The following is a 17,274-nucleotide window of genomic DNA, read 5'->3' as shown; positions in this document are numbered from 1 at the left end:
ACATGTCAATGAATGGGGTAAGAGTATTGAATTCGTCAAGTTTCTTTAGTGATAAAAGTTTGATTGAATTTCCTTAAGCCAGCTTGAAAAAATCAACTCTTTAACTTCACCCAGTTCAGTTTTTAATTAGAGCAGGTGAGATCTGCAACAAAGTGGTGTGCTGTAATGTTCATATTCAGGATGCCCGACAGCCAGCCATGCTCTTTTCTGAGGTACCTCTCTCCCTTATCTGTAAAGCTCTTGCCCTCATTGAAGTGTATGTATCTTCTGGTTTAGTTTGAATAGAATACTTACTGGTCTAATTTGATATGTTTTATATCATGTTGGAACATATTTGACAGTAAAAATGTATTCATCAAGGCACTGCATGTGTAGGTTCCTGTCACAAAATGTTCCAGTAGTGTTCTTGTTTGTTTGTTTGTTTTGGCACTCTCAAAATTTGGTTGCATTTAAACCATTGGCCACAATGCCATATAGAATATGTTCCCTTAGCTAATTATTCTTGGTAATCCATTAATAACCAGCTACCTTGAATTGTATATGAATACAAGTGGTTTAAATGGTTTTGGTTGTCCTAAAATATATAGAAACGAGTTCATCTCATAACAATCTTTTGTTTTATTCAGTTGCCTACTGTTGAGTTCCCTCTTACTATGTAAGAGAAGACAGCCCCATCACCTGGGTTCCATTGACACTGGTGGTACCATAACCTTACTGTTTATGATAACAAAATTTTAACTTGTCTTTCTTGTTGATACCAGTATGATCTCAGAATATGTGTGGGATATAGAAAATGTTTGTTCTTCGAAAAGACAAAGGGTTCTGATTTTTAAAATCCACTCAAGTTTAGAACAGGCATATCCCAACTTGTCGTTCTTTCATAGAATTGTACAGTTGGAAGGGTCATCTAGTCCAAACCCCTACAATGCAGGAATCTCAACTAAAGCATCCATGACAGATGGCCATCCAACCTCTGCTTAAAAACCTCCAAGGAGAAAGGATCTACCACCTTCCAAGGGAATCTGTTCCACTGTGGGAAAGTTCTTCTTGATGTTGGTATCTTCTTTCTTGTAACTTGAACCTATTGGTTCATGTTCTGGAGCAGGAAAAAGCAAGCTGGCTCTCTTACATAGTTTCTAAACACCATCCGAATTTTGTTAAGCTGCAGGGGAAGTGATACCATCAGTTTTGGAAGGAAATTTCCACATGTTGCTTAGCAAAGAGAAGGTCGCTGTTTAATTCAGAAATTCTACAAGGTCTAGTATGCAAATACAATTATGGGAGGAGCTGTGCAATGACTACCTTTCTGTGTCTCCCCCCTAACGTGGCAACTATGTTGTGGCTGGCACCCACAGAACTCTCAAAATTCCAGGTGTGCCCACTGGCCCAGAAAGGTGGTTGACCCCTAATTTAACCTATACATGGAAATTTTTCAATCCCATCTCCTTTCGTGAGTATGCAGAATCATGGACTTCAGTCAGCAAACTTTAATCTGTATTTTATTATTCAGTTTATAAAAATCTAGAAGAAATGTTGCAGGCTGCTACTGGCAGTATTACTTCATATTCGGAATTGCTTTGCTTTATGGGTTAATTAAAAATATTTTCACATAAGTGACAGATTTCATTAACAATCCTTCATCAATATTTGCATATAAAATGACACATTTTTACTGCTTGCACAGAATGTGCTAAATCTTAAAACACATTTATAGAGTTGTAGATGTGGTTGATGACAATGAGACAAGTAGGCATCTATCTTGTTAGTTGCATATTAAGACTGATGGCATAACTCAGTGAAATCCAACGGTGTCTGTGCTCAAGAGCAATGCCACTTCACTTTACTTAGGTGGCCCTCCAGGACAGATTTGGGGAGAGGATAGGAAAGTCCCATTGTGTGAGCAGAAGTGCCCTCAGGCAACATTGGCTTTTTAGACAGAAAACCAACATAGGTTCATCAGATATTAAAAGCTAGTGTTTGATCCAAAGTTTCCCTTCTGACAGAAAAAGCCATTCTCTGATGGACGGATTCCACCTTTAGATCCAATTCATACTCATTCTCCATTGTTATCTTCTCATATATTCTCTGTGGTTGGCATTCCTTGGTCATCTGCTAGTAGCTGCTGATGTGTACAATAAAGATTGTGCCCATGCAGCAGTGCTTCTGTACGCAAGGAGATTTTCTGAAGAAGGGAAGAATGGTGGAAAATAATGAATTAAGGTCTGTCAATCCATTTTCACAGAGCAACAACTGCCACATCAAACAGTTCTTCACTAGATCTTCCTTCACTGGATGGTGATGGTGGAATTGATGGGTCTCACTGGTTTGGATTACTATTGGCTGTTGTTTTTTTAATTCCAGAGATATGTGGTGGGATTTTTTTTTCAGCTCAATGGCTGCATTTCCTCATGGGGAACATTCCAGCAGCTGCATGCCAGTAATAGGTGGGCTAGAGGTAAAAGCAGGTAACAAATGGATATAACTCGTACCTATTTACAGTAGGCTACATTCCAGCTATACAAGCCCCCCATCTCTCAATCCACATAAACCAGAGGAATTATCACAGTTTAATTATTATTATTATTATTATTATTGACACATTCTAGCAAGGCAAAAGAACTCAAGGAGGGTATTGAGTAGGGCTGTGACAAGGACTGGATAGAGAAGCCTTGAGAGCTGTATCTAACCCGCAGGGCTGAGGTTCCCCACCTAAGCTACAGGTGTACCTGGAGAGATTTAGTTGAAACACTTAAACCAGGGGTGGGATACCTGTGGTCCTCCAGATGTTGCTGAACTCCCATAATATCTGACCTGTGGCCATGTTTGCTGGGGAGGATGGAAGTGGGGAGTCCAATGTCATCTGGACTTCCTACCTAGCTTAAATAGACATGAACAGCTATGGCAAGGCACTAAAGGTGTCCTAATCCTCAAAAAAGGGTGGTGGTGGGGAATCACACTTTAAGGGGAAGGTAGGGTATAAATTCATCAAAAGAATAACATTCTGCAGTGCATAGCAGAAATGAATTTTTTAATGGTTTTCCATCACTAAATCCAGGACTTCCGGGTTGGAAGTGATCCATGAGACATTTATAAAGAAAGGTTTCGCTCATTTCTTTGTAATTTGGTATTGGCTCATAAGCAAGGATTATACTAGGAGCTAAGTGCCCATGCAAGTCAGGAGCTGGCCTCATTATGAACATAAACTTGACGTTTATCAATGTATCTGAACCAACCTGAAGAAGACATAACAAAACGAAGACCATACATGGGAGCCTTGTTGCCAGAGTCCTTCATGTACCCAGTCTTATCTAGAAGATTTACTACCTAGTTGAACTCTTGATCTCGGTTATACTGAATGGCAAATTGCAAGACTGCATATATTCTTGTCAATTCTTTATGACTGCATACATGCCTTGTGTGGATTTTATTTTGAGTCATAATACCAATTGCATTGGGACATTCAGTGCATATTATACTTTCATTGTATACAGAGTTGTGTTTGTTTTCATAAACAAGGGAGACAATGCAGACAAAATGTTGTTCATGCTTAAAAACCGATTTCTGAAAAAGGTAATATTGCAAGGCCAGCCTCTGAAAGTAAAATATGCTTGTATGAAGTGTTCTTTTTTCTCTTGTAGCTCAGAAAAACAGCCATTTTAATTTCTGTGCTCCATCTAGTGCATATACTGTTTTAATAGTGGCCAGTCATGTACGTCAAAGAGGAAGTTTACAGATCAAAAACCACAAGTTTTTAGCATGGGGTGATATTTACCTTACATGATTTGCCATGGAAATACACATTTCATATTATCCCATGAAGTGCCTTCCTTGTTGTGAGAAGCCATCCCCCCAAACTTCAGGATGGTTAAGAATATCTATTATCGCTTAGAAGCTATTCAACTAAAAACCCGCATTGGTTTACCTGGAAGTCACGAATATAAGTAAGGAAAAAGCTGAGAAAAGAGAAAGCCAAAGACCACTCAGAGACTGTGCTCGTGATGTGAAAAGTGTAACCCTGTAGAAGACAAAAACAGATTTCTATGAGAATACATCTTAGTGGTGAAAGATCACTAATAGCAATTAAGTGACTGTCAACAAGTAGTCAAAACAAGAGGGAAGTTTCGGCATGCTCAGGGGAACCCCACAGATTGCAAAAAAGTATGAATTGTTTTTGAAAAGATGAACACAAGGGGCCAAACCCTATAAAAACAGCTCATGGATGACTAGGCATGCTCAGTAGGCATAGCGTTTACAGTAATAGTTGGAAAAGAAAAATGGAACAGATGGGGATGAGTTGAATACTGTATTTAGAGGAAATTAGGATGGGGGGATGAAACCCTGAATGCAAACCACCCTTTTACAACTGGGGATACACTGCAGCATTTTGTTGCAGGTTGCTCTTGTTCCTTCTAAAATAGTGTCATGGATAATACGTGTATGGAAAGTGTGTTGAGGGCTGATTTTCCCATAGCCACCTATTTGGACAGTATACAGAATGGCAGTGAATGAGTTCTGATTTGCGCTCCATACATTTTTGTTTGGTTGTTTCCAGGTTCAGAGGCAATAGGCCAGTGAATACCCATGTTAAGGAGGAATGCTACACCATCTTCTAGTGCTATGTGAATGAGCCTAGGTTCCTCATTCATATAGCACTAGACACTAGCTTTTTCTTTGTCATTTCATCCAAAAAGCTAAGTAATACTGTTAATACTAATTACAGTTAATTTCAAAATAAGCCTCCTTCAAATAAAGATATATTGTGTTAAAGCTAACCATAGTGTGTTGAACCACAATTCACAGTTCAGACAAAAACAGGCCAGAGTTAAGGAAAGCAAAAGCCTCACTTCCATGTGAAAGGAAGGAAGGGAAACTTGCAAGCCTAGGAGGAGGCTACACTTACTCACGTTGCATAATAGGAGGAAACACTGTTTTAACAAGGGATTTACATGGAATCGTACCAAACAGAGCAGGGTTTAACCCCCCACTAAGCAGTTGGGGGAAATGGCCTCATAGCCCAACTTTGACCCCCCTGGTGGGTAAAGTCTGGCTCGTGAGCTGGAGATCTTCATCTCTGCGCTTAAACCATGGTTTAGCACTATAACTGAAGATGGTCAATGTCATTTGCTGAAGAATAACTGTGGGCTATTACCTTTATACCCTGTTTGTGGGCATCCCACAGACATCTGGCCGATCCAACTGAGCTCTTACACATTTCTCTAGACTGAACTGGCATGAAATGGGCCGCAATATTTATAGAAAATGTGAGAAACACTTGTCTCATACTATTTTTAGGGTTATGTTTGTTAATTTATGTGCTACTTTATCTGTGGGGAGGGAGGACTATTCAAAGAAGCTAGCAGAAGCTCAGGCAGGGCAACTGTCATGCAATCTGGTTTTTAACTTTCCAGGTACCTTCTGGTTCAAATAGTCAAGCCAATAGTGGGTTTTGAGCTCCCTACATCACCACTGCCTTACTTTTGTATGCCCTGGTAATTTTTTACTGTGACTACTTAGCTGTTTGTTTTTTAGGGTGGGTGGGTGGGTGGGTGCATAGCTCTCCCCCCCCCCTATATATATGCTCCAATGCAGAGGACCAATTTCCATTATGTCTTCAATTTTTCTCATAAGAATATGAAACTTACATTCTCCTGGGGGTCCCAATGCAGCTTCTGTACTAAACCTGTTCCACACAGGCCACTGTACAAAATGACTGAAGAAATAAACACTTTTAGCATGTTAAGGAACACCCATGAGGCATATGGAACACCCTCACTTTACATTCATCCTTGCTTGCCCTTATTTGCTTTTTCTCTGATCTAGGAGCTCTCTGGTTTATTGGCTGACTCATATCAAGAAATAGAAGAGATATTATTTTTCCTGGTATGGATCTTCAGTTTTGCTGGTCTCTTCAGTTTGTCCATGTCCTTTAAAAATGTGATAACCATAAACTGACTAAATGCCTCAGCTGAGATTTAGGGAGCAGTCCAAATCCAAGATCTGCCAGGATGAGTGGAGTTTGGAACAGGTGTATCTCTGGGCTGAGCCTTAGCTCAGCCGGCTGAAGACCCTCATCTTGGCTCAGCTGGAGAATACTCTTCCAGCCAGCACTGGAATGAGTCCTGAAAAAGTTGTGTTCTGTGGAGAGGCAGAAGACTTGCCTCTTTTCCAAATTCAGCTCAGTCACATGACTTTGCTGCTCAATGGTAATTTTACTTGCAAAAAGGGTGGTGGAAGACAAACACTATTTAAAGACTTGTTTTCCCTCTTCAGGCTTGGGCTCACTCAGTCCTACTCCTGAATGGAGTTTGGAATAGGAGTGAATTAACAGCAGCATAATTTACCCCAGTGCAATTAACACTGGCTTCCAACAGGTTTGATTGCTCTCCCTATCAATGCCAAACAGAATATTTTTCTTACCTCTTGTGAAATGTATACCAATATAGTTGAGATTTAGAGACTCACAAATGGATTTCCTTTCAAATACCCCTAACATCTGCTTTGCACTTTCAGCATTTGAGAAACCATTCAACTTTATCTTAGTCATTTATTTAAAAAATAGATTTGCAGCCTAGTCCCTATGCAGAGAAGTATGAATACATTCAGCATGTTTTTGAATAGCAGCTGCAGATTGTGACTGTGATGTGCAGGAAGGGAGGTTAACCATTTCTTTCTGTGCTGAAATCCCTATGAAAATCCCTATGCTTTATTTTTCCTGGGAGGGAGCCTGTAATTGGCACCAGTAGCATCATCGTAATGCCGTTATACAAATATATGATGCAGCTGCGTTTAAAATCCTACGTATACTTAAATAAGCATCACAGAACTGGGAAAGATGCAGAAAAAGAACCAAAACTATCTGAAGGCTTGAGAACCTTCCATAGAAGGAAAGGCTAGAACGTTTAAAACCTTTGGGTTAGGAAAAAAAGTCAGCCGGAAGTAAAATACTGGACTAGATATACCTTTGGTCTGATCTTATGTTCTTATACTAACACCCACTGAAGTCACAGAGACTTCCAAATAGAACATGGATGAGTGGAACTGCAGTCTTGTGCTCACATTCTACTATTTGAATATAAATTATACATGTTCACTGTTTTAATGACATTTCACCACAAAGGATACTACTCACTATGCTGGATGTACACCACAGCAGAACTGTCAGTCTGATCCAAAAAATGCCCTTCCCATGAATCCCTGGTTGCATATTGTAGGAAAGAACTGTTTGAACCAGAATGTAAATGGCTCCTATTCCAAACGTGAGACAGGCTCCGGTTACATGCATAGAAAATAAAGTGCTTTTCTGGAGGAAAAAAACCACAGGTTTCAAAGCTGGTTTGACCAAGTAATATTTGAAAGCTGAACAATTCAGTCAATAAACTGAGACTTTAGAGGGGTGGCTCCCAAGGAGAGTTCACATTTTCAAAAAAATGTGGTTTGATAGCAAAATCATATATCTATTTTTTACATCTGTCTCCCAGACTTAATTCATGTTTTGTATTTTTTACACTTAAAACATTTTTACCCTACTCTTTAGTGGAAAATAATAGTTTACATGCTAGCTTTTCTCCAGGAAGCTCAAAGTAGCACACATGTGGTTTCCAGATAGTCTCTCACCCAACTACTGACCACAGATATGTCTAGTTTGAAGGTTGCTGCATTATGTGTGTCTAGAACTCTGATAGCACTTTAACCTCAACAACTCTTAGAAGGTTAGGCTGAGAGACTGCAACCAGCCCATGGCCATCCAATAAGCTTTGTGCCTGAGCATTTCATTTCATTTCATTTCATTTCTTAGACTTATTAGTCACTTGTCACCTGAATATCTCCCAAGAAGCTTACAGCAAAAAAGGCAAGTTGCTTAACAAATCATGTGTAAATATTGAAATTCACACCAATAAAACTAAACAGCACTAATTGCTACTACGTAAATGTATAGCAAGGTCATGGCAATCGTACAATTGTGGCCTGACAACCAAAGCCAAATTGTAAACACAAACCTATTATCAGATGAAAAATTGTGTTTCATGTGCATTCACTACCCAAATTTATGCTGGAAGACAATCAATAGGTAACTTCTCTGGAGAAAAAAAAAGCCTATCATATCTTATATTCCAAAACAATTAAAGATGAAGTTCAAACCTGGAAGTTTGCAATGACGCAAAGCCCAAAGCAACTAACTGTTCCTAACACAAAGCCAACTTTATTTAACTTGAAGATCTTGGGGTTGTCAGGATTCAAAGCATCAACTTGTTTGTATCGGACATACATGGTTGCCATGCCTGTGAATCCAAATACAGCACAGTAAGACTATGGAATAAAAGACTGCCATTGGAAGAAGCCAAGTATAATTGGTGGCCACCTAAAACTAGCTGTCAGGTACTCAAAATACAATAGGAGGGAAGAAAGTCTGTGAATGCAGCCCTGAAGGCAGATGAATTTTACTTATATGACGTATACTTTTAGAGTAGCCATGTTAGTATGTTGCAGCAAAAAGAACAAAGATTATCATGGCATCTTTAAAAGACTTAAAAAATTGATTAGGGTAGAAGCTTTCATGGATTTGTTCACTTTGTTAGATGCATGAAGTATTCTCCTGAGTTATAGGGATATATTCACATGGTTTTGCAGGAGCAAAATTGTAAACAGTATGATCAGAAGGAAATGAAATACAGGAAGCACAAAACAGTGTTAATCATATATTAAGAGAGAGAATTCCCAAACAGTTGTTTATAACAAACATCCTGGCATTGGTATGGCTATTAACTATGTAGTATCTCAAAACCCTTTGTCTTACACCTTAACACATTTGTAAGTTTTTAAGCTGTCACAAGATTCTGTGTCATATACAATTACTTGCCTACTATGAGACAGGCAGATTTAGCAGGATTATTTATGGAATAATGAATAGTCAATAATCATATTGCCACCTGTATTTGCCATGGAAATCTTTAAGAACAGTTGTTGTGGTGTCCTTGTCTCGCTTCCATCAGTGCACCTTTTCCACACGACAAGGGCATCTCAATAGCTATGCTACAGAGACAGAATTCCTTCCCTCTGGAGTCTCACAAAGCCTAAGTCTAAGCATCTTTCAGAAGCCTAGGATTCTTCCCCCCCATACTTACCCAAAAGAGCGGCAATGTTTAACATTATCCCAAACAAACATCTTTCAGGGGGTGTTGTTCCTGTGTCACTGAAAGAAAAGCAATGTAAGATACAGTGACTCTAAAACTCACCAAATGGGAGACATTTAAATTTTTAAATACCAATTTGTAAGTATCAAGAATAAGCAGAAGATGGAGAAAAAATACAACTATCAAAAGGGAAGCAACCAAAAACAAATCCATGCCCATGTAGTACTTGAGGCATGATTCATTTGGTTTTTGTATTATTTCAAAATGCATAGAGTAAGTTTTTAATGCTGGAAAATCTAGCACAATTATATTTATGAAAGGAACAAGTTTTTTAAAGACATACAAGGTTGTTTGCCAAATATAGAGCCTTTTTATTTATTTATTTAATACAGCCAGCTATGCATGGCTAAAGTTTACCAACGTCTGACAAATTTTCTGACTCCAAGTCATTTAAGAATTTCAATACATGAATAATGGCAAAGTTCTAAAAGGCAAAGTGCAGTCTTATCAGGCTGCCTATATGCTATGTATTCACCCAGAAACAGACCTGTACCTCCACCCTGTTACAAATTATCTGCTGAAAATATTTGCTAGTAATCCTTTCTCTTGCTTACAGCATGCTGGATCTCTGATTTTTAACACTGCCCAGTGAATTACACAAGGCAGGAGCAGGAAACCTCAGGCTGGCAGGCCAAATGTGGCCCTAGGCCACAACACTTCACTGGCCTTGCTTCACACCCCAACAATTTTTGCCAGGCTAGGATGTGGCCATGTATTCTGATAACGCCTCTTGCTTTTCTGCATGGAGATACAGAGGGGTGTGTGAGTATGTGCAGAAACTAGCCTCTAGTTTTGCCTAACACTAGCATGTGGTCCTTGAAAGGTTGCCCAAAAGGGGATGCAGCCCCAGAACTGAAAAAAGGTTCCCTGACATCAGGCATGACAAGGCCTAGAAATGGATAGCTCAGTTGGTGAGAGCATGGTGCTGAGAACACCAAGGTTGCAGGTTCGATTCCTGTATGGGAAAGCTGCATATTCCTGCATTGCAGGAGGTTGGACTAAATGATCCTCTGGATCCCATTCAACTCTGCAATTCTATGATTCTAAGGTTTATCTGCCACCCCAGATATAAGGCATTATGAATAATGAATCAAGGACCCTGAAAACATATGAAAGGGAAGAGTGTTCATATCAGCAATATGATTTTTCTTCAACTGAACACATTAGATTATTTTTTCTATAGTACAAATTTATTTATATTTATTTACATTATAGTGATATCCCACATTTCCTCCATGGAACTAATGGTGGAGTGCATGGTGCTCCCACTTCCTCATTTTATCCTCACAACCACACTGTGAGGTAGTATAGGTTGAGAGGCAGTGACTCTGCAACACTCCCCCACCCCCACTCACGTTTTCTTGTAAATATGTATACTTATCCAATGGCGTTTAAAACTATATATTTAATTAAAACTGTAAGAAGCTCTTATGGATGTTTGGTTACAAGCGATATATGCATCATAGGAAAAATCTAACTGACCTGCTCTAGGACCTGTAGCTGGCATGTTAATGGAGAAAATGGATAACTCGGATGCAGGTTTCTCCCTGCCTCTTGGTTTCCCGTGATCACAGCAGCTACACCCACATTGCCTGGGAATAGCCAAACAGGAATCTGTATCTTAGTCAAAATGTGTATGCAGTTTATTACAGCTACAGATTCTTGCAGTCTCCTATAGTTAAAACATGGCTGCAGGCAAGTTATAACCTATAACCATTTATTGATTTTGCCATACTCCTCTGTAAGGAATTGGGAAGTATACGACCTTCACCTTCCAGCAAAGCCGAGGGGAGAGGAACACGTTTTTCAGCATTGTTAGATAGAAATGAAAGAACTTTAAATTGGTATGCATATAACTTTTTTAAAATTAGGAGTTCCATACCCCCCAGAGGGTGTGTGTGCTTTCCTATGCAGTGATATTTTGTTATACAGTGGTACCTCTGGTTACGAATTTAATTCATTCTGGAGGTCCGTTCTTACGCTGAAACTGTTCTTCTGAGGGGCGCTTTTGCTAATGGGGCCTCCTGCCGTGCGCATGCTTCTGGTGTGCGATTTCTGTTCACATCCTGGAGCAAAGTTTGCAACCAGGAGCAGCTACTTCCGGGTTAGTGGAGCTCGTAACCTGAAGAGTTTGTAACCTGAAGCGTTCATAACCAGAGGTACCGCTGTATGTAACAAATCAATAGTAAAAGTCTTACTGACCTGATGTAGGGCACCAAAGGGTCAACATGATGTAAGACGACTGCAGTAATGTATGAAAACACAAAGGAAGCAGATGTCCAAATAACGAGGGCAGAAGGCAAGATGCTCAGACCTTGCTGAAACCACCACATCTCAAAATCATCTTCCAAGTCCAAACACTGAAGAATGAGGAGATACCATTAACTATGTTTTCTCTTCCCCTTCCTTGCCCTTGAAAGCAAACAATTCTTTTCGTATGCAGTCTTCTTTGTGTTTAGAAACACACCCAGGCAAAGAATTTTACTGACTCAAGACTTTTGTCCCGAGAGATTAGCTTGTTTCACTTTCCATGCCTGCACTGCAATACCAACACAATCCAGGAAACAGAAAGTTATTGCAATACAGAAGCTGAATGGAAACTAGAAAGCAGAAATGTATTTTGAATATGTGCAAGACTAATTTCTTTTTAGAAAAAGGAGATGGGGGCATGGGAAAGAAAGAATCTAATAAACAGTGTCAAATCTTCCTAGTTTTCTTGGCTGTTTCATCTCTTGGCAGAGATATAAAAATGATCACTGTTTTACCAATTATGTGCAATATCGTAAAAGCATAAAAGAGATGGATGGCATGATAGCAAATTCCACATACAGTGAAAAATAATCTTCTAATACACAATGGGAACATATGAAAACCTGCATAACTGTTAAGAGGATTAAAAAAAATCAAGTGCCATGACTAAAGAGTGGAAATAAACACATTAGAAAAGAGCAATTATTGTTTCTAAGAGAGGAACAGGCTGATACTACTTGGAATAACCTGGGTCAATCTCCACCTAAAGTTGGAGAAAAAATATAGGCATTGTAAAAGTGGGGTCCTTTTTTATCTAACTGTGAGCATAACTTCATGTTTACACAGTAACAACAGCAATCCCAGCCTTAGATATTGGTTTATCCAGCTAATGCTGCTCAGATTTCTGCTTAAAAATGGACAACACAGTGTAGGGGAGCATCAGTGGGCTTGAAAAGAATGCAGCTCTTCCTTTCTACACTCCATTATTTGGTAATATGCTGGAACCATCTAGTTTTATCCTTAATATTCTTCTGAATCTGTTCCAAGCTCTAAAACAGGGGTCAGCAACCTTTTTCAGCCATGGGCCGGTCCACCGTCCCTCAGACCATGTGGTGGGCTGGACTATATTTTGAAAAAAATAATGAACGAATTCCTATGCCCCCAAAATAACCCAGAGATGCATTTTAAATAAAAACACACATTCTACTCATGTAAAAACACCAGGCAGGCCCCACAAATAATCCAGAGGTGCATTTTAAATAAAAGGATACATTCTACTCATGTAAAAACACGCTGATTCCCACACCATCCACATCTGGCCCACAGACCTTAGGTTGCCTACCCCGGTCTAAAAAATATTTTGTAAGAATATTAATTTTAATATTACCAGCATGCTGTTTTTATTTATCCAAGATAAGAATTTAAACAGGGAATCCGATTCATTCCTGTTTGAAGCCTTTCCACTGCTTTGTATTTTTTGGAGTAAATGATGGTTGAATAGCACTGGACACTGCTAATTGATGGCAGGGAACAATTGGGACTATTTAACATTTCTTAAGCATTAACAGTGTGGGGGGCTCTATATGGGCCTCTGACTATTCTCAGGTAGACTTCTGCACAAAGGCTAAGTAATTCTTTTAGATGAGAAAAGCATATATTATTGGATTCCTCATATCCCGCAGCAGCACATGTCCCACAGAAAAACAGTTATCACATTCAGCACCAGAGACAGAGAACATTCAGAAGACCTGTAACATGGTTGTGCTTTCCTGGATTTCAAACCATAGATTGTAGGTAGATATGTTCAATTTCCAAATTCATACAAGTACATGAAAATGTGGTACATGGCATTGTGGGCAGAATTCAGTTTGCTGAGAACCTCACCTTTCATTATAAAAAGTGTCTCCTTCCCTTGTGGTTGTAAAAATAGGACACAAAGTATGTGAGCGATACATGATGAGTATCAGGTCGGTGGGGGAGTATTTCCGGGGGGGGGGGCAGAGTTTTAATGCCTTGCATGGATCTTTACACTTCTCCGTAAGAGGTCGAAGCGGACTACATTCTAATCTGAATAAATTCTATAGATTACAGAATTAAAGAGTTTAACACAGCCACAGAATTACTCTAATAGTGAACATGGAAATCTTCTCAGTGGCTATTCCAGCGGGTCACCAGTTACATAACTTTTAAAAATAAGTACTTTAATTTGTTTTCCCCTTCCCTTTTCACTCCTTTTCCTTTACTATCATGTCTACTGTAAACATTTGGGCAGTTTGTTAGCAACTGTGCATCACTTTAAAGTGTTAGAAGTTGTATAAATTATAAAGTAGTAACAGAAACAATTAGAATTTGGCTTAGGTCTTATCCTATTCCCCTATTTGCTTTTCATATCAGCACTCTACTTTGTCAGGGCCACTGACCCCAGGTTACAATGGTGAAACCTGCTTTTTGACTTTGATCTGATGCACCTATCTAAGGACGGAAATATATGTTGCAAACACATAATATCCAGAGCTGCTTTCCAAAGGGAAAAACTAGATGCAGGAGAAAGATTTGAAGCAGAGAAATGGCGAGGTAAGGGGAAAGGGGCTGTTAAAACCTCTCTTTATCTACCACTTATTCACTCCACACCAATCACCCTTCATTCAAAGCCACTTTTCCTTCCCCCAGGTTTCCATACGCTTGCATGCAAAATGTAGCCAGGTCCTAAATATGGCAGTTTCTCTTTTAACCATCATGTGAACTCCAACCACCTAGCTTTGAATATTATATATTTTGAAAATACTAGGAATCCTGAGAGCTCACTGACAATTGGATCTATTGGGAACAGAACACAAATCCTCACTTTCCCACAATGGAAAATCCCCACATATCCTTTTTTAAAAAAAAATAAAATATTTATTAAGATTTTACACGAAACATACAAAACATAAGGTTTTTTTTTAAAACCAACTATTACACATACAAAAAAGAACAAGAGCTAATAAGAAAGTTACCAAAAAAGAAACCTAAAAAAATGGTAGTTAAAAAAATAAAAAAGAGAAAAAAGAAAGAAAAATATCTTAAAAAGAAATAATCCATTTTTCAATATCTTTAAGTTCATTTGCTTATTTGCTTGACCTCCTCACACCTCCCCTTTTGTATTCCTGTTTACAAAGTCCTTTCAGCAAATCCTTACCCTCTTTCATTTGTCTTTACTCTATAATCTTAACCTATTATAACTATATATTTTCATCCAAATAACTATCTATATTTACATATTCTTATTAGCCTTAATACCAAAACCACTTATTTTCAGTCCAACATCATTTTAACATTCATTAATTTTACAGTATTTCTGTAGATAGTCTTTAAATTTCTTCCAATCTTCTTCCACCATTTCTTCTCCCTGGTCTCGGATTCTGCCAGTCATTTCTGCCAATCCTTAGGTATGGCATTCTAGTTTGGCAAATAAGCTCTCGCCCCTTTCTGCTGCCAACACTTGGACTCAAGAGCCTATTAATTCTATGAACAGCAGGATGTCAATTCACAAAAATACTGGTCATACCACCTACCAAAAACACTTATCATCAGTTGGAACTGTCAAATGCAACTACAAATTCTACCATTGTGTGGTGAAAGGTTTATTCTAGCTGGAGTACTTGATCATTACACTTGATATGCTGAAGCCACAGGAGTACTGTGCATGCTGTTTTTAGCTCACAAAGTCTAAATAGAAAGTAATCAGGGACCATAGCACAACTCTTTGGCTGTAGTGGGTACTACTAAGCTACTTCCCCATGCACCCCACAGCTTAGCAATACAACTCATAAGGAATACAGTTTTAGGTAGGATGTAGCTTAAATCAACTATGCACAGAGGGCCAACCAGGATCAGATTCTCAATGTCTATGATAAAATGCCCAATTCTGTTGGGTATAGGAAAGTTTAGGGTATAGGAAAGTTGAGTTATTGGGAATAGCGACAGGATTTTATAATTTTAAACTGTTTATAAAGTTTCTATATTGTAAGGCTTCTGGGGCTCCACTTTGGGCATAAATTTGATAAAATAAATATTTTATTTTCCCTGAAATAAGTATGACACACACAACATAGTGTGGAACTGCAGGTGTTAATGCAGATTTCAAGATACGGGAGATAGATTCTGATGAATGTGGAGGTCCGACTCTATGAAAAAGGAAAAATAGGAGTTTCTGAAACTAGTTGCAAATAAAAAATACTGATGAACTCTGGCAGTAGGTCACATGCCATTCATGAGAAAGGGTTGCAACATTTGGGACATTTTCATTTAGAGAAAGGCAAGTAAGAGGTGGCATGGTGGAGAGAGAAAAGTTTACTTCCTCTCTCATAACACTGGAATTTGTGGACATCCAGTGAAGCTGAAACTTGGAAGATTCAGGGCAAAAGAAAAGAGGCACTGTACTTATTCATGTGGCAAATAGTTAAACTATGGAACTCACTCCCACAAGAGGCAGTGACGGCCGCCAACTTGGATGGCTTTTAAAAAAGGATTGGACAAATTAACGGGGAATAAAGCTATCAGTGGCTACCAACCACAATGCCTATGCTCTGCTTCCATGGTCAGAACAGTATCCTTCTGAGTACCAGTTGCTGCAAACTACAGGAGGGGAGAGTGCTCTTATGTTCTCTTATGTTCAAGTCTTGCTTTTGGGTTTCCCACACGCATATGGTTGGCCACTGTGAGAGAAAGTTTCTTTAGTTATTGCCCATTTTTCTTTCTTGTTGGAATTGTCTGCATTTGCATCTTCAATATTTCACTTTTAAGAAACATCCATCCATTTTGGACTCTCTTCTCTTTGAGTATTTCAGACTATGGAATCTCACCTGCATCTTTAAGTTACAATGGATAAAAATTAAACTCCTTTTCAACATTAAAAGCTGCAGTATTTAAGCTGTATATCTATAGTAGGAAATTCGGTTTCTGAAAGTTCCATGGCTCCCAGATATTAATTTAAACTGATGTTGCTATTAGTTTATTCTTCCTCCTCAGCTATTTCATTGGTTCAAAACAAGAAAAAATGCTACAAGAAAAAAAAGATTTGTGGCTTTCTAGTCAATAAAGACAGCTTCAAGCTGGACACGACTGCAGAACATAGCACAGAGCTAATGCCCTACCCTCTAAGAGTGCAAAGCAGAGCCCAACTAATTTAGGAGACACAAAAAAAGCCTTCATTGGGGCAAACAAAGGCATAGTCATAATGATAATTAGAAAGTTACCATTCTCGGGCAAAAGAAAAAAAACCCTGAAAAATAAACACTCTTACCAGCAACCAGCTCTCTTTAGGCTGAGAAAGGGGACAACTGCAGTTGCTACCTCTCCCTCCACTTTCCCGACTCGTGTGCCTTTAACAGCTACCAGAAGTTCAACCGGGGGGGGGGCGGGTATTCTGCGTATGGGGCTGTGTTTAATGGGGAAACTAAATCCGTTGAACGTCTGCCTGCCATACGGCTGTTAAAGCCACAGCCCCTCCCTCCCTCTCTCTCGGGGCGGGGAGAATGTGCCCTTGGCACGGAAGAGTCGTTTTCATGCGACCCTCCTGAGGAGGAGGAAGGCGGGAGGCAGGCGCGCTCCCTTTCCCCGCCCGCGGCACCCGAGGTGACCCTGTCCCCCTCACGCCAAAGTACACACTTTGATATTCGACCCTCCAGGGAGGTGTTAATTTACCGTCTCGCTCTCTCCCTCATCTCGCTGCTCCGGCCGCCTCCTCTCTGAGGGAGCTCGTGGGCGGCGCGCGGGGGGGGGGAGCAGCGAAAGGGCGGACGCGAGAGGAGGAAACGGGTCAGGGGCGGGCGCGCGCCACGCTCCCTCCTCC

At 39.6% G+C, this 17,274-nt stretch overlaps 1 protein-coding gene across 3 annotated transcripts; it reads right to left on the bottom strand.

The window, feature by feature from the left end:
• Positions 1-1,482: 1,482 nt before the first annotated feature.
• DRAM2 (DNA damage regulated autophagy modulator 2) lies at positions 1,483-17,245 on the bottom strand. 3 transcript variants are annotated; one of them, XM_081194783.1, is made up of 8 exons: positions 17,127-17,245; positions 11,394-11,551; positions 9,123-9,190; positions 8,140-8,279; positions 7,123-7,300; positions 5,643-5,725; positions 3,923-4,015; positions 1,483-2,182 (listed from the first exon to the last, which is right to left on the bottom strand). In XM_081194783.1, the coding sequence occupies exons 2-8, from the start codon at positions 11,522-11,524 to the stop codon at positions 2,075-2,077; spliced, it is 801 nt and encodes a 266-aa protein (XP_081050909.1). In that variant the 5' UTR covers positions 11,525-11,551; positions 17,127-17,245; the 3' UTR covers positions 1,483-2,074. The 3 variants fall into 3 exon arrangements, with proteins under 3 accessions (XP_081050909.1, XP_081050911.1, XP_081050910.1); XM_081194785.1 differs by lacking the exon at positions 17,127-17,245 and adding an exon at positions 17,091-17,115; XM_081194784.1 differs by lacking the exon at positions 17,127-17,245 and adding an exon at positions 16,726-17,015.
• Positions 17,246-17,274: the final 29 nt, after the last annotated feature.

This window comes from Podarcis bocagei, assembly GCF_964188305.1.
Source record: "Podarcis bocagei genome assembly, chromosome: 5".
Taxonomy (NCBI): Eukaryota; Metazoa; Chordata; class Lepidosauria; order Squamata; family Lacertidae; genus Podarcis; species Podarcis bocagei.
Note: the sequence above shows the minus strand (reverse complement) of the source record. Positions and strands in the feature narration are given on the sequence as shown.

Bases quoted from the DNA above. Each gene is read 5' to 3' on its own strand.
- DRAM2 (XM_081194783.1), bottom strand. From the start codon at position 11,524: ATGTGGTGGTTTCAGCAAGGTCTGAGCATCTTGCCTTCTGCCCTCGTT. The intron at 5,726-7,122 runs GTATCCTTTGTG...ACATGCTAAAAG, and splicing joins TACATCCAGCATAGTGAGTA to TGTTTATTTCTTCAGTCATT. The intron at 2,183-3,922 runs GTAAACCAATGC...TCCCTTCTTCAG, and splicing joins CTTATATTCGTGACTTCCAG to AAAATCTCCTTGCGTACAGA.